At 46.8% G+C, this 23,197-nt stretch overlaps 1 protein-coding gene across 2 annotated transcripts in view; it reads left to right on the top strand.

Annotated features, from left to right (window-relative positions):
• The window catches only part of SMS (spermine synthase), a 225,094-nt gene that overhangs the window by 23,217 nt on the left and 178,680 nt on the right, over positions 1 to 23,197 (top strand). For both annotated transcript variants that reach the window (XM_075333409.1, XM_075333410.1), the window contains exon 2: positions 15,035 to 15,155. In XM_075333409.1, coding sequence (XP_075189524.1) covers positions 15,035 to 15,155 — 121 coding nt within the window. The remainder of the gene's footprint in view (positions 1 to 15,034; positions 15,156 to 23,197) is intronic.

Genomic DNA, 23,197 nt, shown 5'->3' with positions numbered 1-23,197 from the left:
TGTAAAGCATATCTCTAAATGCTGTAAATGCTCACATCCAAGATGGCTGTCCTCAAATCAATGAACAAGTTTTGAAAAATATAAATACTGTATATAAACAGTGTGTGTATGTGTGTGTATGTATGTGTATATATATTATGTGTGTGTATGTATATGTATATATATATATATATATATATGTATATATATATATATAAACTCTTTTACTGTCTGTTGTAAATTTGCTTTAAATTAATTCTGTTCTTTCCCCATTAACGGGGATGATCCCTCATAAACAACTGTCTCCTGTCTACCATTGCTTAGAATTGGCGGCAATTAGCCCCCCATTGTATTGCATTGATAAATGCCCATTGTGGAAGTGCCCCGTTGTTCCTCACCACCACTTTACCTTTACATTTAGGCTCTGTAGCGGGCAGAATATTTTACTACTTAGTACAGGTAACCTTTGTTAAATTAATGGTGACGATTTTGAGGCAGACCCTGAGAATACATTTAGAAATGGCAAGAACCTGGCAGCCGAATGAATGCGCTGATTTTCTTGCTTCTTGTGAGGCATCCATTCAAAACCTAATTAAGTTCAGGGCTTGGCATTAGAATTACTTTTTTTTTTTTAAGAACAACTTGGATCTCACAGTTGCGTTGGAGACTTTTCAAGACAAACAGTCCAAGAAATGCAGAGAACCCTTTTCTGTAGATACAAAATGGACTTGATTTGCATGATCATTTATATTCCTGACCATGTGAGCGCTTGTATAAAGGCGCAGTCTTACCCCACAAAAAACTACAAAATCTCATTTCATGAACCTGTTCTAAATTATGTGTTCTTGAAAAACTTACACTTCTGTAAATTTCCCCTTGTTTTACTTCCCACATAATGTATGTAGCTTAAAGGGCTTTTTCCCCACGTTATAAAGTTAGGCTGCTTTCACACTGCGTTTTTTTAGCATGCGTCATGAACGTTTTTTTGCTGCAAAAGCGGATCCTGTTTTTGCAGAGAAAAACGCATGAAAACGCATGTGTTATTTTGCAGGATCCTGTCACTTGAAGTTTATGGGAGGGCATTGGAGTCATGTGATCGGGAGTGAGGGGAACTGAACGTGACAGACTTGGAGCCGGCATCTGACAGCTGCGGTAAGCTGTAACCAAGGTAAACATCGGGTAACTAAGCGAAGTGCTTTGCTTGAATACCCGATATTTACCTTGGTTACGAGCGTCCGCAGCTGCTAGGAGCCGGCTCCCTGCACACATAATCAATGTAAACATCGGGTAACTAAGAAGCACTTTGTTTGGTTAACAGATATTTACCTTGGTTACGAGCATCCGCCGCTCTCAGGCGGGGGAGAGGGAGAGAGAGGCTGATCACGACAGGCTGGTTTCTGGGCATGCTCAGACAGGATCCTGCTTGGTCTACTATCAGCATGCCAGCGTTCACATGCGGTGCGTGCTGTTTAGTCAGGATCCAGCAATTTGCAGTATTTGGACGCAGCTCAAAAACGCTACAAGTAGTGTTTTTGAAAAAAGTTAAAACCTGCAAGTCGCTGGATCCTCACTATAACGCACGCAAACGCAGGTGAACGCATGTTGACGCGAGTCCATTGCAAATGCATTGAAATGAAAACGCATTTATACTGGATCCGTTTTTGCGTTAAAAAAACGTTCTTGACGCATGTTAAAAAAACGTAATGTGAAAGCAGCCTTATTTCCAGTGGGCTCATAGTAGGATAATAAAAAAAAAATCAAATATTCTTGCAACTATGTTCCCAATCTCTACCAGTCTTAGGGCATGTGGTGACTGCTGCAGCCGATCACTAACCACTGAATAGCTGCAGACTTCCAGAAAACGCTGGTTTAGACAAAAAGTGTAGGCTGCAGCCGATCATTTGCCTGTGATTGGTTACAGCAGTCATGTAATGCCCCTTGTGGATGAGACTGACAGGAGACACTAGCGGATTCGGAGGAGCCGTGTCAGTTCGAAATTTGAACATATGATATTTTTTCATTACCCCACTTTAGACCTTTTTTGAGAATAAATTTTAGGGTTTCCTCACACAGGCATATAAAGGAAAAATCGGTCTCCATTATCATCTGGGAAAGTTGGACGAGTGAAATCCGTATTGTATTCTGTATGTAATGTGCACGCCAAGTTTTTTCTCATATGCCGTCCATATGCCATGTGTATGCATTGTATTTTTTTTTCTCAACAGCTATTATTCACAATAATTTACAGGACCATTTACACTGTCCTACGTTATAGAATGATAATGTATCAGTAAAAAATGGACACCACTAGGATGGTCCATGTGACATCCAATTTTTGTTTTTCTCGCACCCATAGACTTGAATAGGCGAGTCTCGTCCAATTTATGCGACCACTTGCAGAATGCTGAGCATTTTACCTCATGCCGAATACAACTGAGAAAAAAATGGCAGATCTGCATTGCCGCATTGAATAATGGGTTTGAATGTAATCCCTTTTTCCTCCCATTGCACCGGTCCCAGTTAGGCCCCCTTTGAGACATCAGTTTTTTGCCGTCAGTTACAATCCATTTTCTCAACGGCTCCGTAGCAGATTGTGGCAAAACTGATGCGACGGATCCGTTTTTCGACAGATCCGACTAGCTGGGGGCTAAATAATAATTGGAGCATGCTGAGTTTAAAAAGACGGAATTTGTCTCCGGATTCCATCATTTGACGGATTACGACGGATCCTGCACCATAGGCTTCCATTCTACCAAACGGCGACGGATCTGTCACTGTCCTTTTTTTGACGTAGGAAAAAAACGTTACTTTGTCCATTGTCTCCATCCGACGTACAATTGAACGATGGATGAAATGTGAGGCCATCCGCCGCAATCTGTCGCTAATACAAGTCAATGAAAAAAAAAACTGATCCAGCGGCATCAGTCACTGGATCATTTTTTTTCAAAATTTGACGCATTGTGACTGACGGCAAAAAACTGATGTGTGAAAGGGGCCTTACTCTAGTGTGAGTGTGAATGAGCCCTTAAAGTAGGAGAAAACTCCTTTGAATTTGGAGGATTGTAAGGAGCCCAAAACCACAATCGTTCTGTTACCTGCCCTGTATAAGGTTTAGTGTTAGAGCAATAATTATAGGGAACTTTACAGACGATTCGAGCAGCAAATATTAGATACCAGATACATGATATCAGCCAGGTATGTTTGACTCTGGTTGAAGTTTCAGATAGATATACTTTAATAGCTGGCGACCGAGACACTTTCCTCCCGCTCTGGAGTTACTGGCTCTCCTGCATGATTGTATAGGGACAGACCTGTCAGTCAATGGCTGCAGGCAGAGAGGAACCGCCACGGACCCACCTGTCCTACTAGTATCCCGTGCGGTGCAGCTTGGTCCATGCTGGTTTTTAAAGCCTGCTCTTACCTGGACTGGAACGTAGCAGCATTTCCAAGTCAAACATACCTGGTTGACATCATGCAGCTGGGATCTGATACATGAGTGGATCGGGCAGCAAATTTCAGCTGTCAGGTTTCCTTTAATATAACAAATGTTAGGATACAGGCAGTAATAGGGATAGGTGGACATGTCACAAGATTCTTCATGTCTATATAGGATTAATGCGGGCGTCACACGATACGATCTATCCCGCCCCCGTCGTTTGTGCGTCACGGGCAAATCGCTGCCCATGTCGCACAAAGTCGTTAAACCCCCGTCACGCGTACTTACCTGCTGAGCGACGTCGCTGTGGGCAGCGAACATCCACTTCCTGAAGGGGGTGGGTTGTTCGGCGTCACAGCGACCGCCCAATAGAAGCGGAGGGTTGGAGATGAGCGGGACGTAAACATCCCGCCCACCTCCTTCCTTCAGCCGGCGGGACGCAGGTAAGCTGTGTTCATCGTTCCCGGGGTGTCACACGGAGCGATGTGTGCTGCCTCGGGTACGATGAACAATCTGCGCAAATAAGATTAAATGATTTTTTAAAAATGAGCGACGTGTACACGATACACGATTTACAACCAATTAAGAGTCGCTCTTAGGTGTCACACGAGACGACGTCGTGAACGATGCCGGATGTGCGTCACAAAAACCGTGACCCCGACGACATATCGCACGATAGATCGTCTAGTGTGACGCCCGCATTATTCTGTACAGGGGTAGATTTTGCACCATCATGAAATAAGATTTTATGATGATGGGAGGAAGGGGCGGAGCTCTGCCATTAGCTCCTCCCCCTGCCATTAGCTCCTGCCTCTGTCCCTAGCTCCTCCCTCCTCCCCTCATTATAGAATCTCATCAGTAGCAGCTGCCATCTCCAATCTCAGTAATGGGAAAGTCTTCACTGAATTCAGATTTTACCTCAGAATTGAGAATTTTGATAATGACCGATCAATTCTGACATAGAGAGAAATAAGCAAATCTGTCTAAGATATATTCCATAACTGCTTATTTTAATGTCTACTATTGATTTATGAAATTAAAATTAAAACGATGGTTACGCTGTAACCTCTTCATTACCTTGAACATATCGGTACGTCCTTGGTCATGTTTCTTGCTTTGATGCGGGCTCACACGCTGAGCATGGATCATTCCCGTATATGATGCATCATGTGCCTCTAACAGCCGTGGGTGGTATCGGAGAGCTGCTGCAGCTGTTTACCACTATAGTCCCGCTGTCAATCTTTGACAGCGGTATTTAACATGTGCCATTGCCTGCTCTCATTGGCACGCCTGTGATTTGATTGTGGGGTACTGATTGGTAGTCATGACAGCGGGGGGGTCAGCGATGACATGACGCTCTTCCTTCAAACGCTGGCTAATTGCCACATTCACAGGAGACCATCATTTCTGCTCTACAGAGCAGTGCTGATGCCCTGCTCTGTATAGTGCAAGCAATCAAATGATAGCAGCTTCAAGACCCCTAAGGAGACTATCAAATACAACAAAAATGTAAGAAAATAACACATTTTTAAAAAATGACAAAAATCCCCACAAAAGTTCAAATCACCCTCTTTTGCCCCATTGAAAATAAAACAGTTAAAAAAGCCTTACAACACATATTTGGAATTGCTACTTTCAGAAATGTCTGATCAATCAAAATATAAAATAAATGAATCTGATCGGTAAAAAATTAAAAACACCAGATTTAAGGGGTTTTTTTGCCTCCGCAAAATTACAATAAAATATAGTAGAAGGCGACTAAGGCTGCGCACTATTGCGTTTTACCCGCGGATTTGCCGCTGAAATTTCTTGAGAAATGTCTGCAATGTTTGTGCAGACATTTCCCAGCAAATCCTATGTGAAAAAAAAATAGCTGTGTGCACACTGCGGATTTTTCTCAAGAAATTTCCTTGAGAAGAATTTCTTGAGAAAATGAGCATGTCCATTATTTTCCGCAGGTACTTGCGGTATACCCCCGGAATTTCACTCCATTCACTGTAATGTAATCGCGAAATTCCGGGGGTATACCGCAGGTAGCAAATGATGTGCGGTATACCCCCGGTATAGCCGCGATTTACCTGCGGTAATGCTCATCGCTGCCTGCGGTTTTGCAGGGAGGGATGTCATTATGCCAGGAAGAGGAAGCGGAGCAGAGTAAACACAGACGTCACACTCCCTGGACGCCGCACAGAAGCACTTCCGTGCGACCTCTAGGTGCCCATGCAGTCTGTGTCCCGCTCCAGCCTCGCGGCTGCCTGCACTGCAGGGTGTCAGTGTCTGTCCGCAGTATCAGCAGCTTGTCACCCTGCAGCGCAGGCAGACACTGACACAGGCAGACACTGACACTGCACTGCAGGGTGTCAGTGTCTGCCCGCAGTGTCAGCAGCCTGTCACGCGGCAGCGCAGGCAAACACTGACACCCTGCAGTGCTGGCAGCCGCGGGGATGACGATCGCTGCTGTCAGGAGGTGAGATCATTACCTGCTGTGACGATCTCCTGCCTCCTGACGTCACCGCGGTCACTGCTGTCTACGCCCGTCTCGCGAGCGGCCCGAGACTGTCACTAGTGGTGACGTCACGGGCTCTCGCGATACTTCTGACAACGCGGCGGGCATAGAAGTCAGTGACAGCGCTGACGTCAGCAGTACAGGAGATGATCACAGCAGGTAATGATCTCATCTATCCTCCTGGCAGCAGCGCTCGGCATCCCATGCAGTGACCTTGGCTATTGATGTTAGCTCAGGTCAATGCACTACTCTCCCAGCCAATGGGAAACATTCTGTTCTTCATTGACTGGGACAGCGACTATGGTATGGATCGCCGTGGGACCCCCCCCCCCCCTTATTGGATTATGCCGGACGTGGAATTGATTGTTCTTTTCAATAAATTGGTGAAAGAGGGAATGTTTTTTCAAATAAAACTTTTTTGTTGTCTATTTTTTATTTCTTACTGACTGGGTTGGTGATGTCGGGTATCTGATAGACGCCTGACCTCACCAACCCCAGGGCTTGATGCCAGGTGACATTACACATCTGGCATCAACCCCATATATTACCTCGTTTGCCAACGCACCAGGGCAACGGGATGAGTTGGGGCGAAGCGCCAGGATTGGCACGTCTAATGTATGCGCCACTTCTGGGGCGGCTGCGGCCTGCTATTTTTAGGCTGGGGAGTGTCCAATAACAGTGGACCTCCCTAGTCTGAGAATACCAGACTACAGCTGTCCGCTTTACCTCGGCTGGTGATGCAATTTGGGGGGGGACCCCACATTTTTTGTTTTAAATTATTTATTTAATGTAAAATAACAGCGTGGGGTGCTCTCTGTTTTGGATTACCAGCCAAGGTGAAGCTGCCAGCTGTGGTTTGCAGGCTGCAGCCGTGTGCTTTACCCTAGCTGGCTACAAAAGATGGGGGGACCTCACATCGTTTTTTTTTTTAATTATTTATTTATTTTATGGCTAAATACAAGGCTAAGCACCCTTTAGTGCTACATGAAAGTCACTAAAGGGTGCCAGCTTAGAAAATGCAGGGAGGTGGGACATTATAGAACTCTTTCTCATCTATCTATCTATTCATCTATCCATCTTTCCCTCTATCCATTATCTGTCTATCGATTATCTATATTATTTATTGCAAAACCGCAGGGACCAACCTGCGGTAAATCCACGGCAAATCCGCATGCGTTTTTCCCGCGGATTTTTCCGCAGGTGCGGAAATCTTCAACTCCCAGAAGTTTCTCAAGAAACTTTCTTGAGAAAAATCACTTTTCTAGTGCGCACATAGCCTAAAACATTATATCTACCCATACATGCAATCAGTAAAAACGTCAGCTCAGGGCACAAAACATAAGCTGACACTTGGCCCCAAATCCCGAAAAATAAATTACTGTTCTTGGAAAATAGCCAAACTTCTGAATTTTTTTCCACCATTTTAGTTTAAAAAATGTACGTTTGGCATTCATGAATTTATACTGACCTGGAGAATCATACTGCCAGGTCAGTTTTACCATATAGTGAACATGGTAAATAACCACCCACCGAAAACAATTGTGCTATTGCACTTATTTTTTTTCTATTTCACCACACTTGGAATTTTCTTCCCGTTTTCCAGTGTACTGTATTTTAAAATGGATGATGTCATTCAAAAGTACAACTCGTTCTTCAAAAAAACAACCTCTCATACGGCTATATCGCTGCGTGTAACACCACCTTTAGGGGCACTTTGCACGCAACAACATCGCAAGCCAATGCTGCGATGCCGAGCGCGATAGTCCCCGCCCCCGTCGCAGCAGCGAGATCTTGTGATAGCTGCCGTAGAGAACATTATCGCTACGGCAGCTTCACATGGACTCACCTGCCTTGCGACGTCGATCTGGCCGGCGACCCGCCTCCTTATTAAGGGGGCGGGTCGTGCGGTGTCATAGCGACGTCACACGGCAGGCGGCCAATAGAAGCGGAGAGGCGGAGATGAGCGGGGCGTAAACATCCCGCCCACCTCCTTCCTTCCGCATAGCCGGCGTGAGCTGCAGGACGCAGGTAGGAGATGTTCCTCGCTCCTGCGGCTTCATACACAGCGATGTGTGCTGCTGCAGGAACGAGGAACAACATCGTACCTGTCGCAGTTGCATAATTATGGAATTCCCAGACAATACACCGATGATACGATTACGACGATTTTGCGCTCGTTAATCGTATCATCTAGGATTTACACACTACGATGTCGAGTGCGACGCCGGAAGTGCGTCACTTTTGACATGACCCCTCCGACATCGCACCTGCGATGTCGTAGTGTGCAAAGTGCCCCTAAGGCTGCATAAACAATCCAGTCTTCCCACGACCAGACCTTTTGCTCTTTTGCTGCCAATGATTTGGAATGAGAGTTGTTACAAACGCTTGCATGGCCAATTACCGGCTCTTGAAAAGGAACCCTAATTATCAGTACCAAACTTCCAACATTATAGTCAATGTTTTGGACAGATTAGCCTGTTGGACAGATAAAAGAGTCTAAAGGGGGTGTTACATGCAGCGATATCACTAGCGATGTTGCTGGTGAAAGCACCCGTCCCCGTCGTTTGGGCGTCACAGGCAAATCGCTGCCCGTGGTGCACAAAATCGTTAGGACCCGTCACACGTACTTACCTGCCTAGTGACGTTGCTGTTGTCGGCGAACTGCCTCCTTTCTAAGGGGGCAGTTCGTGCGGCGTCATAGCGGCGTCACTAAGCGGCCGCCCAATAGAAGCGGAGGGGCGGAGATGAGCGTGACGTAACATCCCGCCCATCTCCTTCCTCATTGCCGGCGGCCACAGGTAAGCTGCTGTTAGTCGTTCCCGAGGTGTCACACGTAGCGTTGTGTGCTGCCTCAGGAACGACTAACAACCTGTGTGCTCAACAATCAACGATTATTTAAAAAGGAACGACGTGTCAACGTTGGACGATTAGGTGAGTATTTTCCATCGTTAACGATCTTTCCTTGCTGTCACACGCAACGACGTCGCTAACGATGCCGGATGTGCGTCACGGAAACCGTGACCCCGGCAATATATCCATCGTTGCGTGTAACGGGGCCTTTAGGCTTTGTGCCCACGGGACTCTGTACCCGTGGATATATCCGCAGGTACGGCCGCAGGTTTCCCGCAGCTGATCCCCGAAAACCGCAGCTATCCATAGCTGCGGTATTCCAGCAAAATAGCTGCGGGAAACCTGCAGCCATTCGTGCGACTTACCTGTGGAAGTCCTGACCTCTTTCTCCATAGTGGAGGGCCTGGATTTCCGCAGGAATAATTAACATGCAGTTACGTACGGCTGTGGGACATCCGCAGCATATTCGGCAGCCACACATACCGCAGCATGGACACAGCACTCCCCATGTCCCATAGGATAACATGGGGAGTGTCTGTACTTGCTAAAACCTGCGGATTTATCTAGAAAAGCCAGATAAATCCTCAGGTTTTCCGCGGCAAATTCCGCGGTAACAGAGTCTTGTGGGCACATGACCTTATGGCCTGTGCCAATATTGAGACGGGCTAATAACTGTTGTCACCATCTGTGGCCGTCTGTACAGATTCAATAGAAGGTCATAAAGGGAGTGATAAAAGCCAATTTTCCTAGTGTGTTATGTCACGTAATTGTGTCATGTTATAGTTGTGTTTTATGTGTTTATTATATTCCTTTTTTATTATTTTTTTCTCTTGTCTGTGTGCTCAAGCTTTCATGGCGACATTTAGTAAATTCTGGACCTTTTGCTGTCTGACCTTGTCCTCAATCTAATCTTTGTGTCATTTGTAGCTTTAAACCTGATAATTGTATTACTTGTTTCTGGTACTGGTTCTTCACAAACGCAGACATTCCTTCTCCTTTTAGGCGGTGTGTTTATTTTTGACCATATTTGGTTGGCTAATGATGTGAAATGTAATGTATTCCTCGTTAGTTCCTCCTGATGGAAAGCAGCCAAGGCATTTAAATAGAACAATGCTGGCATGAACTTATCAGTCGCTGCTATAAATGTTGCTAGTTCATTGCTGACATACTTATCTGAAGCTCTCTTCCCAAAAATTCCCACACTTGTTTAGGTACGATGTATGCTAGAATGTAAAACTTTCTTAAAGGTGACCTAAAGTTGCCTGGTGAGCTGCTAAACAGGCACGTATTGTAATAAATGTTTAATGGGGTCATCCGCGACTTCTACAGTAATAGCCTATCATTAGAATAGGTCATCAATATCTCATAGGTGGGAGTGTGATACCCGGCACCCCCGTCAATCAGTGGTGCAGGCCAAATGTGATGTAAGAAAACCCAAAACTCAAACTTACCCTCACCTCTTGGACAGGCGCCGCACCTCTGCAATCCCCATTATATACCTGGTATCAAAATCTGGGGGTGTGGGGGTGGCATCATGTGATCACTGCAACCTCTTTAAAGTTGATGATCAACCATAGCCTTCATATTTTGTCCAAACAAAAATTCAAGAAACTTTACGTAAATCAATGCTACAAGCACATGTAAGAACCTTTATAATGTATCTTATTGGAGAAATAATAACCCCCCCCCCCTACGCACTACAAAAAACAGCTAAAACCCCTATAGGTCAAAGCTAGACAGTGGATCAGATTACACCTGTCTGTTGAAGTCTATGGAGTAGGAGGGAGGGGCAGAGTGCGAAGTGCGACACACACTGATTGTTTTTCTACTTTCCTTTAGGCCTCATTCACACGTCCGTGAAAATCACGCACCTTTTGCACGGACGTGTAAAAGCTGCATATTGCCCTCCATGTGCCATGATTTTAGCACACGTGTGTTCTCCGTTTGCTATCCGTGATAACGCATGGAGCACAGGAACTTTGTGCTCACCTGTCCCTGGCGTTGCTGTCCGTGGTGCTGATCTACAGTCTCCGGCCCTGCTGACTCCCTGCTGCTGCTGCTGCTTCCGGTCCTCTGTGTCGTGCATATGCGACGAGCATAATGAGCGGGGGTCGGAAGCATGTGACAACAGCGGCAGTCACAGCAGGGCTGGAGAAGGTGTGTGTAGAAAATAATTTTATTTCACAGACACGGTGTATTCTCCGGTACATGTCACACAAATCAGATGTGTGATGGCCGTGTGACACTCGTGCTGCCAGAGAAAAAACTGACATGTCAACGTGTGGAGTACATGGATACATGTATGCTCCACACGGTCCATGGCAAAACAAGCGCGTGTGCACAAACCCATTGATTTTAATGGGTCTACATGTGCGTGTGTCTCCGGTATGTGTGAAAACGGACGTCACATGTACCGGAGACACGGATGTGTGAAGGAGGCCTTAAAAGGGCTTTCCCATAAAGAAAATTAATTTTACGTCACGTGCACACATTGAGTATTTGGTGAGTTTTTACCTCCACATTTGTAAGTCAAAACCAGGAGTGGAACAATCAGAGGCAAAGTATAATAGAAACATGTCACCACTTCTACTGTTCACACCCAGGTTTTGGCTTACAAATACTGAGATAAAAAACTCACCAAATACTCAACGTGTGCACAGGGCCTTAACCCTAGAACTACTGAGGTAGTCATTTTGACTACTTTGCACCATGTATTTCTATATAGGTGTCACGAGTCCAGTATTTCTAGTGTTAAAGTACATTTTAAGATGATACTGTAGTTCTTGGTATAATAATAATTTCCACAATTGGATGTCTTTAAAAAAATGTTCCTGTGCTGAGATAATCTTATATATCCCCCTGCTATGTACTGTGTAATAGATGTGTCTGACCGTTCAGGGACATGGTCTGACCATACCACAGCTCCTGGGCCCGGGGGGGGCTCAAAAGAGAGAATACAGACATTACATCAGAGGATCACAGATGATTATTTTTGTGACGTAAAAACATTTCCCTGTTTTTTAAAAATGTTTTACCTCAAAGAAAGAATTTGTCCTCCTCTGCCCGGGGGATGTGGTATGATCAGACCATGCCCCTGTATGGTCAGACACGGACATTGCCCAGTACATAACAAGGACACATATAAGATTATCTCAGCACAGGGACATTTTATTTTAAATTCATCTAATTGTAGAACTTATTGTTATTTCAAGATCTATTCATTAAAAATAACTTTGTGGGAAACCCCTGTAAGTGTGTTACCTGAAATGACAGGCCTGATTTAGGTATCCAATGTACATATCATCAGCCAATAATACAAATATTAAAACACATGAAAAGTGAAATGGCTGCCTCCCATTTACAATTCAACCCTGGTGAGACTATGGATCTAGGCCCACAAATGGCACTAAAGGGGGCTTTACACGCTGCGACATCGCTAATGCGGAGTCGTTGGGGGTCACGGAATTTGTGACGCACATCCGGCCGCATTAGCGATGTTCCTGCGTGTGACACCGATGAGCGATTTTGCATCGTTGCAAAAACGTGCAAAATCGCTCATCGGTGACATGGGGGTCCATTCTCGATTATCGTTACTGCAGCAGTAACGATGTAGTTCGTCGCTCCTGCGGCAGCACACATCGCTATGTGTGACGCCGCAGGAACGAGGAAGCTCTCCTTACCTGCCTCCCGGCCGCTATGCAGAAGGAAGGAGGTGGACGGGATGTTCCGGCCACTCATCTCCGCCCCTCCGCTTCTATTGGGCGGCCGCTCAGTGACGTCGCTGTGACGCCGCACGGACCGCCCCCTTAGAAAGGAGGCGGTTCGCCGGTCACAGCGACGTCGCCGGACAGGTAAGTATGTGTGACGGGTCTGCGCGATGTTGTGCGGCACGAGCAGCGATTTGCCCGTGTCGCACAACAGATGGGGGCGGGTACCCACGCTAGCGATATCGGGACCGATATCGCAGCGTGTAAAGTAGCCTTTATTCCAGGCCCAGCCACCAGTCTGGCCTTATACACTAACAGTAGGACCTTATGAAGATGTTATTTCGGGTGATTACATACGGAGTCGGGATATTGTTCTATATAGACATTGTCCTAGGACCCATGAGAGATGGGCACAGGCGCCTCCTGCTGGGCGGAGCGAGTAAGAGCGGCTGACAGACAGCTGAATCTGCTTCTCATGAGACTGCTGATGGAATATTTGACACATTTCTCCACTAAAAGCCACATATTACCTGATCTCCTGGTTACAGAGATAAGTCCTTGAACTATGTTTCCCCTGTGGCTTTTTCAAAATTAGTGAATCGCTTACCTCTTAGAAGAGCCACAGGTAAAACATACGTGGAGGGATCGTGCAATACCTGGGCCACAGGGAAATCTGCTATTTACCATGCTTACTATTCACCATGCTTTCCTTACTGTTGCCGTTTATCCTTATATTTTGACACCGTACAGATGTTGTGATGTTGCTGTGATCCATGAGTAGGGTAACTATTGTACGGTATGTGCGCACACTGCAGATTTGTTTCTCCAGCGAAAAACACACCCTATCTCAGAAAAACGCATAAAAAAACACATTTGTTTTTGCCGTGTTTTTACCCCTTGTTTTTGTTAACATTGTCAATGGCAAACCGCTTGGAAAAAGGCAGAAAAGAAGTGACGTATTGCTTCTTTTTTCTGCAACCAAAACTGCAGGCAAAAAAAGAAGCAATGTGCACACGGCCTTTCAGATTTCTCATAGACTTTGTTGGGGAAGGAAAGACATGCAGTTTAGGACCACAAACTGCACGCAAAGCTGCACCAAAAAAGCAGCAAAAAAAGCAGCGTGTGTACAAGGCCTGAAAGGGGTTTCCACTACAGGGACTATTCTTTTTTATATAAAGTTCTCCCCCTTACCAAATATAAAAACCATATACTCACCTCCTGCACTAGCGCCAATCCACGTATGTTGACACTGAGTTTCCCAGACATTGTTATGCCACATGCACCTTGCAGCTAATCAGTGGCGGCTATTTGACTGTTGCGCTCTCACTTTTCTGTGTTTTGCGCTTTGTCCAAAGGAAGTGAATAGCAGATGCTGATTGGCAGCAGGGCTCACGCGGGCTCTGGCAGTCACTTAGTTAGCACAGGCCTGAGGGGAAGGCGAGTATCTGCTATTTCATTATATAAGGAGGACTTCTGCATTTAAGGCCCTGTGCACACGCTGTGGATTTACTGCGGATTTTACCACGGATTTGCCACAGAAAATATTTATAAAATTTCTGCAGTCCTTCCCCAGTGAAACCTAAGGGTATAAAAAAAATGCTGCGCACACTGTGTTTTTTATCCCTGCGGATTTACCCGCGGAATTTCCGCTGCGGAATTAATGTGCATGTCACTTCTTTTCTGCAGGTACCTGCGGTTTTTGCCATAGATAAATGGTAAAAAAACCACAGGGACCAACCCGTGAAAAAAACGTGGCAAAAACGCGGGTGCGGTATTCTACCAGAGGGTGCAGATTTTTCTTAAGAAAAGTCCATTTTCTAGTGCGCACATAGCCTTAAAAGGGATTTCCAGGTAGGCGATAATTCCTTTAAATTTGACTCCAACAATGTTTATATTACCTGCGGACCCAACCGGTAGTGACAAGACTAACCGGAGTAAGCCTAGCATAGAGAGACCTGGGCCTTTAGTGAATAAATATATATATATATATATATATATATATATATATATATATATATATATATATATCTAAAAAGAACATTTTTTTCCGCCATTTTGTCCTAGAGCCAAATAAAAAATATACTCAGCAGTTCCTCACCTCCCCTGAATCCACCTCTGATGTCAAGTGAACAGCGCTGCGGCCAATTACTGGGCTCAGTGGCTTGTGGTGTCCACCCCTGAGCCTGGTGATTGGCTGCAGCGCTGTTGAAGAGTGATGTCACATCTGCAGCCTGTAAACAATGGACCATGTGTGGAGAAGGAGAATTGGACCTGCGGAAGATGAGTTCTCACTTGTTGTATTATTATGGCCAGGACAACTTGGTAAAAAACAAAATTTTGAAAGGGTATGCCCCTGTTAAGGAATCGTACATGAAGTTTTTTTGTATAGTTTTGAGCCTTAGCCACAACCCATTCTATTTCTTATTCCTTTTGAATATACCTCCATTTATAGCCATGGCTAAAAATGACGGCATGTGGCAGGTGATAACGGGGCGTTCTGCGTGTGTGGTGTTTACTTTCCGAAGTGGTTAATTGCTTTCATCTCACTATTTCTAGCTGACGGAAGTGCCATTATCAGAGAGCTGCAGCCCTTGTTCCAAAAGCATGGAATGACAGAGACTGTACATAGCTGGGCAGACCATGGCTACCTGGCCACATACACGGCAAAGAACGGGAGGTAAGAAACATAACCGTAACAGAATGTCCTTCCATTACATGTCTGTTAGTTACACTCTCCTAAGCTTGGAGAGTAAGTGTAGATTGTGACACAACTGTAAGGGGTACTTTGCACGTTGCGACATCACTACTGCGATATCGTCGGGGTCAAATCGAAAGTGATGCACATCCGGCGCCGGTAACGACGTCGCAATGTGTAAAGCCTAGATGCACCGATAAACGATCGCAAAAGCGTTGAAAATCGGTGATCTGTGTAGTGTCGGTCATTTCCATAATTTCGCTGCAGCGACAGGTACGATGTTGTTCCTCGTTCCTGCGGCAGCACACATCGCTGTGTGTGAAGCCGCAGGAGCGAGGAACATCTCCTTACCTGCGTCCCGCCTGCTGTGAGGAAGGAAGGAGGTGGGCGGGATGTTTACGTCCCGCTCATCTCCACCCCTCCGCTTCTATTGGCCGCCTGCCGTGTGACGTCGCTGTGACGCCGCACGACCCACCCCCTTAGGAAGGAGGCGGGTCGCCGGCCAGAGCGATGTCGCAGGGCAGGTAAGTGCCTGTGAAGCTGCCGTAGCGATAATGTTCGCTACAGCAGCTATCACAAAAGATCGCATCTGCGACGGGGGCGGGGACTATCGCGCTCGGCATCGCTACAATCGGTTAGCGATGTCGCAGCGTGCAAAGTACCCCTTATTGTTAGGATTGATCAAATGTATCACATTTTTTAAAGGGAATCTGTCACTAGCTTTTGCTACCCCATCTGAGACCTGCATGATTTGGGTGCAGAGACCTTTATTTCTGCAATGTGTCACTTACTGGGCTGCTCGCTGCAGTTTTGATAAAATCACTGATATCTGCTGCAGATCTAGAGAGCTCTGTATAATCCTATCTACGCCGCTGATTGACAGCTTTCTGTGTACACTGTAAATCAGTAATAAAGGTGATATTCAGTATACAGAGCTTATGATATTATCTTGCTGGTAAAACAGATTTGATCAAACTTACAACAAGCAGGCCAATAAGTGACACATCGCTATAATCGGGGTCTCTGCCCCTACATCATGCTTCCTTCAGATGAGGTAGCGAAAGCCTTTCCCTGTAAAGGGTTTGTCATATCAAAGCCCCTATACATATGCAGTACCTGGGGATTATGCTCATCATAAAAGGGATACACTGTGCAATTACACTACAATCAGTGATGACTTCAAGGCATATTCTCAAGTTTAGAAGTTATTCCCTATCCATTAGATAGGGGTTAACTTCCTGATCACTGGGGGTCCGACTCGTTTACAAACAGTGCATAGGGGATAACTTCCAAACTTTAGAATAGTTCTGTAAGGAAACACTGGACCGCTTAGTCAAGAGAACATGGGTTGGGTTGACTCGAAGCTTTGGCACTTGCCTGTCTTGGCATTGCCCTTTGACACTTGCCAGCATGGCTCAATAGTGGATTTAGTTGATTTCCTGCACATATTTTCCCGCTATGAACGGCCGATACAGTAAGAACATTTACATTTATTTTGCAGTTGCCAGCACAACTTAAAATCTTCTGATAGAACGATCCCTCGGTGATCAGCTGCTTTTTAGGTAGATTTCATTTCAATAGGGTTTGTTTTAGTCGGACAACTCCTTTAATGCCAGTTAAAGAGGATGAACCAGCAGGATTTTCATATACAGACTAAAGTCAGTGTCATACTGGCGCTATCATACTGATTCTATATATACCATTAGTTGTGAGATCGGATGTATACTTTCTGAAATATAGGCAAGTAAAGTTTGTGAAATGCACTGTTATTTCATGTGAGGTGCAACGGAATATCCAATAGGTTGGGTTTTGCTAGTTATTCCCACCCTTGTCTGCTGCCTGGCCTTCCTCCCCCTGTCCTTCCTCCCTCTGTAATAGCAGAGATATATTTAGAATCAGCATCCTAGCACCAGTAGAGCACGGGCTTTAATTTATATATGAAAATCCCGGTGGTTGGTTCGCTTTAAGAGATGACAACGTGCCTACAATGTTACGGCTTTTACATTTAGAAATTTTTATGTGTTAGTTGATCTTTGCATTTCTCTATCAGTGAACAAAAAGTTGTCTTGTGTACTACAATTTTACACTTTTTTTCTTCTTTACAATTATATTTTACCTCCTCGTGCAAAAGAACAATTGCTGTACTGTAATTCATAGAAACCCACATGACTATGGCCTTTTCTGTATTGTTTTCACATTTCCCTTTCTACTCTCATTGCCACCACTATATCCTGGATCGGTAACTGAGGCCACAGGGCGAACATGTGCCAGTGCTAGAGGGAGGCCAGTGGAGAGGGCCTCTTGGATGCCCATTGGCACCAGGGTCTGGGTTTGTTGGTAACGTCTTTGCTCTTATGGTGGGGTCACTGTTTTGTGGTGTTGGTAGTGCCTGCAGTCTGCTTTGCTTTAGATATGTTGTCCGGGTCCAAGCTTCTGCTTAATGCAAATGAATGCAAATCTGTATATCTGGAGAGCTGAGTGTTCCAGCTGTCTCTATAATATTGGATCATGTTCATGTACACGAATATTTTGCTAACATGAGCGAAAGTGTTTATAGCAAATTACTGGTAAGGGTATGTTCTCACAATGTCATTGTTCAGTTGAGTTTTTCTAGGCAAAGCCACTTCAGGAAAACGCCAGCAGTCTTTTTTCGGAAGCAATTTCGCTGGCGGCTTTACCGTTTTATTTTTTTTTTTTATAAGGATTAGAAAATATATTTATATTTGCCAAATGCCAGAATATTGAGAGAGCAAGAATGTTTTAAGGCATTTTTACTACTTTCTTCAAAGTTAAAAGTTTACATCCACTAAGAGTATTGTGCCTTTAAACAATATGGGACAGCCTATATGATGATTTCATGTCTTTGGAAGCTTCTGATAGGTTTATTGTCAACATCTGAGTTAATAAGAAACACACCTGTGGATGTATTTTAATGCACACCTGAAACACACTGCTTCTTTGTGTAGCATCATGGGAAAGTAAAAAAAAACAAAACAGCCATGTCTGGTTCATCCTTGGGTGCAATTTCTAGATACCTTCATTAAGTGGGGAGCACTTCCTAATCAATTTGGCACACCATATTCATGCACGCCCATCATTAACATTGACGTACAAAGTGCTAGTCTTAATGAATCAAGGCATTCCTTTTTCCTTTCTCGCCTTTTCATTGGGGGACACAGACATTGGGTTATATGGTGTCTCCAGGGGAGGCTGGACACTAGGTTGAAAAAAGTGTTAGCTCCCCCTCCCATAGCATATAACCCCAGCTAGGCGGGAACTAGCTCAGTTTTTTCTTAGTGTCAGCAGGGAGGCTGACATGTCTGGATTGAGCTCCACCAGAGATGCCTCAGGCCAGCTTATTTTTACTTTTTATTTTGTTTTTCTTTTCTTATTCATTCTATTTTTGATAGGGGCAATACCAGGGTGCCCTGCCACCCCCGTTCCCCCCGTGTACGGGCAGAGGAAACCTGGCATGCACAAGCTGTCAATCTTCCCTCGCGCCCAAGTGGTCGGGTCTGCGTACCCCTCCAGGCTCCCTGGAAGCACCTCACAAAGGTAGCTCCAGAGGGCTAGCAGAGCCGAGAACCTGCTTCAGCCTTGAGCCGAAGATGCGTCCCCGAGATCCCCGCATCTCAGGACCGACCCATCTTCAGACGGAGCCAGGAGCAGGTAGGGAGACGACGAGTCAGTCCCCTGCATCCAAACCGCCACCGGGAAAGGCGCCGGTGGGACGATGCAGGCCGTGATCCCGGGGAAGCATCATTAATTTAGCTCCCGCCGTCTGCCTGCATTCTAGCAACGCCCCCTCCACTGCTCCAGAAGCCGCTCCCTCTAGTGGGCCGTCTCTCCCCTCCATGCTGCCAGAGAACACTGGACGCCATTACATGTGGGGAGCAGACACGGGTGAGATCGCCTCCTGGCTCTGCAACTCTGCAGCACTATATACCGCTCTGCTCAGTGGTTATCACTGTCTTTCTAGTGGTGTGTGTCTGCTGGCTGGCGGTGTATATCAGCTTTTAGGAGTATATACTAACTGTGCCTGTAGGTATATACCGACTGTTTGACAGGGTGTGCTACTTTACTCGGGATATACCGGCTCTGCATAGCAGTCATTTATAATACTGCTAGCAGCTCCTCACCCACAGCAGTCCCTTTATAATACTGCTAGAGGCTTACTGTACTTATTGTGGAACTGTTGCTGACATGCGTAACCGCAAGGGTGATAAAGCTTCCCAGGCATCCTCTATGGACCTGTACTATGCTTGTACCACCTGTGGACGCTCATTTTTGTAATGGCCGAAGCTATCCACTATGCCGGGGCTGCGATGCCCCTACTACCGTGTCACAACAGCCTCCGCTGCCGGACCAGGAGGTCGTGCAGTCTGTGGATTTGGCTGCGGCCACTATCCAGGCAGTACCCCAGTCTGATGACGTTATTCCTGCCTGGGCTCTTCTAATGTCTAAGAGGTTAGATGACCTGGCCGCTCACATATCCCAGCCTTCCACAGGCTCTCACAGCCTCCCCCCGACTCAGCTCCCCCAGGGGAGCCCGCCTTCGTCTGGTGTCTCGTTCCCAGTACGTAAAAAGGCTGTCTCCAAAAGGCGCCATTGCGACCGTTGCGTCTTGTCCGACTCGGACGATGATCAGGCTGACTCTGGCTCCGTGACCTTTAGTAGTCACGATTCTCAAGACTCTGACTCTGGTTCAGATGTCCCTTCTGAGTCTAGACATATGGAAGACACATTAATTTCGGCTGTCAATCACTCTCTGTCGATTTCTGATCAGCCTTCGGACCCGACTTCTCAGTCGGCAATCAAGCGGGCCAAGAAGCCTCCTAAGTCCTTTGCCCAGGATCCAAATTTTTCATCAAATCATATCTAAAACGGTGGGATCACCCTGATAGGAGGTTTAATAAAAAAATCCTCCTCTTCATTCGCTTATCCCTTTCCATCGGAACTGGTTAAGCTCTGGTCAGTACCCCCCGTTGTGGATCCGCCAGTATCCAGGCTGGCTAAACACACGGTTATGTCTGTCTCAGACACCGCGTCTCTCAAGGACTCGTCTGACCACGCAATTGATGCTGCGGTCAAATCTATTTTCCAGGCTTCCAGCTCCTCTCTGCGCCCCGTTTGCCATGACATGGGTGGCGAGACCTATGAGTGTGTGGAGTAGGAACTTGCGCAAGTTGCTTCGCTCTTGCAATATTCCTTCAGAGGCTCTTGAGATCCTTGATTTGTTCTCTCAAGCCTCTAATTACTTGCTTCACCACTCCTTAGATGCAGTTTGTCAGCCCTAACGGCAGCCAACGCTGTTTTTGCCCGCAGAGTCCTGTGGCTAAAGATATGGAACGCGGACAGTGCCTCCAAGAAGTCCCTGTCCACACTCCCCTTCCAGGGTCTTCGTCTGTTTGGAGAATCCCTGGACAAGCTTATATCTGAGACGACGGGTGGTAAAAGTACCATTCTACCACAAAAGCGGCCTGTATCCAAAAATTTTAAAAAGTCTTCTTGGCGCAGGCAGTCCTTTTGGCCCGCCCCCCCCAAAAAACCTTCACAGGGGTCGTCGCAACGCTCAGATCGGGGATCCGGTCCCCCAAGGGACTCTTCCTGGCGTTCCCACTCCAGGCAATCTAAACCCACGGGACCTCGCCCCGCGAAGGCCCCTTCAGCATGACGCCGGGTGCCCCTCAGAGCCGACTCCTGTTGGAGGGCGGCTTCTGCTTTTTCGGGATATCTGGCTAGACCATACTCACGATGCTTGGGTTCGAGAAATCGTCACCTCAGGTTACAAGATCGATTTCCATTCCCTACCGGCCAACAGGTTTCTGCGTTCTCGGCTTCCAAAGTCCACAACGCAAAGCCAGGCCTTATTTCAGGCCATAGCCTCTTTACAGAAAGCAAACGTTATCATTCCAGTGCCCCTGGAACAGCGCGGCAAAGGTTTCTATTCAAACCTCTTTGTCGTCCCCAAAAAAGATGGCTCTGTCCGTCCTATCCTGGACCTCAAAAGGCTAAACAGGTCCGTACGGATTCGGACCTTCCGAATGGAATCATTGAGAGCCGTACTAGCTGCTATGGAACCGGGAGAATTCCTAGCTTCCATAGACATTCAAGATGCTTATTTACACATTCCCATATGTGTATCGCATCAACGGTTCCTTCGTTTTGCCGTAGGACATCGTCATATCCAATTCAGGGCCCTTCCCTTTGGACTGGCTACTGCGCCTCGGGTCTTCACAAAGGTCATGGCGGCCGTCATGTCCATTTTGCACCCCAGAGGCGTTCTGGTCGTTCCCTATTTGGACGACCTACGTGTCAAGGGGAGCTCTCCTCAAGTTTGCTCAGAAAGCGTGCAAATTTGCCCAGACACGCTCTCAAGGCTAGGGTGGCTTCTCAACTTCAACAAGTCATCCCTCATTCCTCATCAGCGCATCACCTTTTTTAGGTATGCTGATAGACACGGTTCAGGCCCGGGGTTTTTCTTCCAGAAGACAAGAGGTCTTCCCTGATCTGGGCAGCCCAATCCCTCCATTCCCGCCGTTACCCATCCCTCCGGAGTGGGATGAGAGTGTTAGGCAAGATGGTAGCAGTCATGCAAGCCGTGTCGTTTGCCCAATTCCATTTGCGCCCTCTGCAATTGGATCTTCTGTCCTCTTGGGACAAGAATCCAGCCTCTCTAGACCGGTCAGTCCGCTTATCTCGGACTGCCCTCAGCTCTCTCGTCTGGTGGACTCAGGTCTTATCCCTATCTCAGGGGAAGTCCTTCCGCCCTGTCCACTGACACGTAGTCATGACAGATGCCAGCCTGTTAGGTTGGGGGGCGGTGTTTCTCCACCACACTGCTCACGGACGCTGGTCTCACCCCGAGCGATCCCTTCATATCAACGTTCTGGAGATCAGGGCCATATTTCTGGCCCTTCAGACCTTTCAACCCTTGCTTCTGGGCCTCCCGGTTCGGATCCAGTCAGACAATGCCATGGCTGTGGCTTACGTCAACCGTCAGGGAGGAACTCGCAGCAGGGCAACGATGAAAGAAGTCTCCAGGATTCTTCTTTGGGCAGAGATGCACATTCCCATTATTTCAGCTGTTCATATTACGGGGATAGACAACTGGGCCGCAGACTTTCTCAGCAGGCAAGGTCTAGTGGCAGGGGAATGGTCCCTCCACGACGAGGTGTTCCATCAGATCACTCTTCGTTGGGGGCTCCCAGATGTGGACCTCATGGCGTCTCGGCTAAACGCCAAAGTACATCCCTTCGTATCCCGGTCGAGAGACCCGCTAGCGCTCGGCTCCGACGCTCTAGTCCTCCCGTGGTCGCAGTTTCGCCTGCCATACGTTTTCCTTACGTTCCCTCTCATTCCGAGAGTAATCAAGAAAATCAAAGCGGAGGGAATCCCGGCGATCCTCGTGGCCCCGGAGTGGACCAGAAGAGCCTGGTTTCCAGAGTTCCTTCACCTTCTCGGCGACACTCCCTGGCGTCTTCCCGACCGCCCGGATCTTCTGTCGCAAGGTCCAATATTCCACCAGAATACAGCACAGCTGCATTTGACGGCATGGCGCTTGAATCCTGGATTCTAGCCAAGTCTCATCTTTCTTCCAGGGTAGTTCATACCATGCTTAATGCTCGGAAGCCTTCCTCCGCCAGCATTTATCACAGGACCTGGAAGACCTATCTGTCCTGGTGCGACCGTCATATTCGGTCGCCCCTGACCTTTTCAATCCCTAATGTTCTTCCCTCTTTGCAAGACGGTATGGACTCGGGTCTTGCTCTCAATACCCTTAAAGGACAAATTTCTGCCTTGTCAATTTTTTTCCAGAAGCAGCTGGCTTCTCGCCCTCAGGTCCGTACCTTTCTTCAAGGGGTGGCGCATTTGGTCCCCCCTTATCGTCACCCCTTAGATCCCTGGGATCTGAATTTGGTTCTCGGAGCTCTTCAGCTTCCTCCTTTCAAACCCTTGAGAGAAATCTCTCTTCAACGGCTGTCTTGGAAAGTTGCCTTTGTGTTGCCGTCATTCTGCCCGGC

This window comes from Anomaloglossus baeobatrachus, chromosome 2 (genome assembly GCF_048569485.1).
Source record: "Anomaloglossus baeobatrachus isolate aAnoBae1 chromosome 2, aAnoBae1.hap1, whole genome shotgun sequence".
NCBI classification, from domain to species: Eukaryota; Metazoa; Chordata; class Amphibia; order Anura; family Aromobatidae; genus Anomaloglossus; species Anomaloglossus baeobatrachus.
Note: the sequence above shows the minus strand (reverse complement) of the source record. Positions and strands in the feature narration are given on the sequence as shown.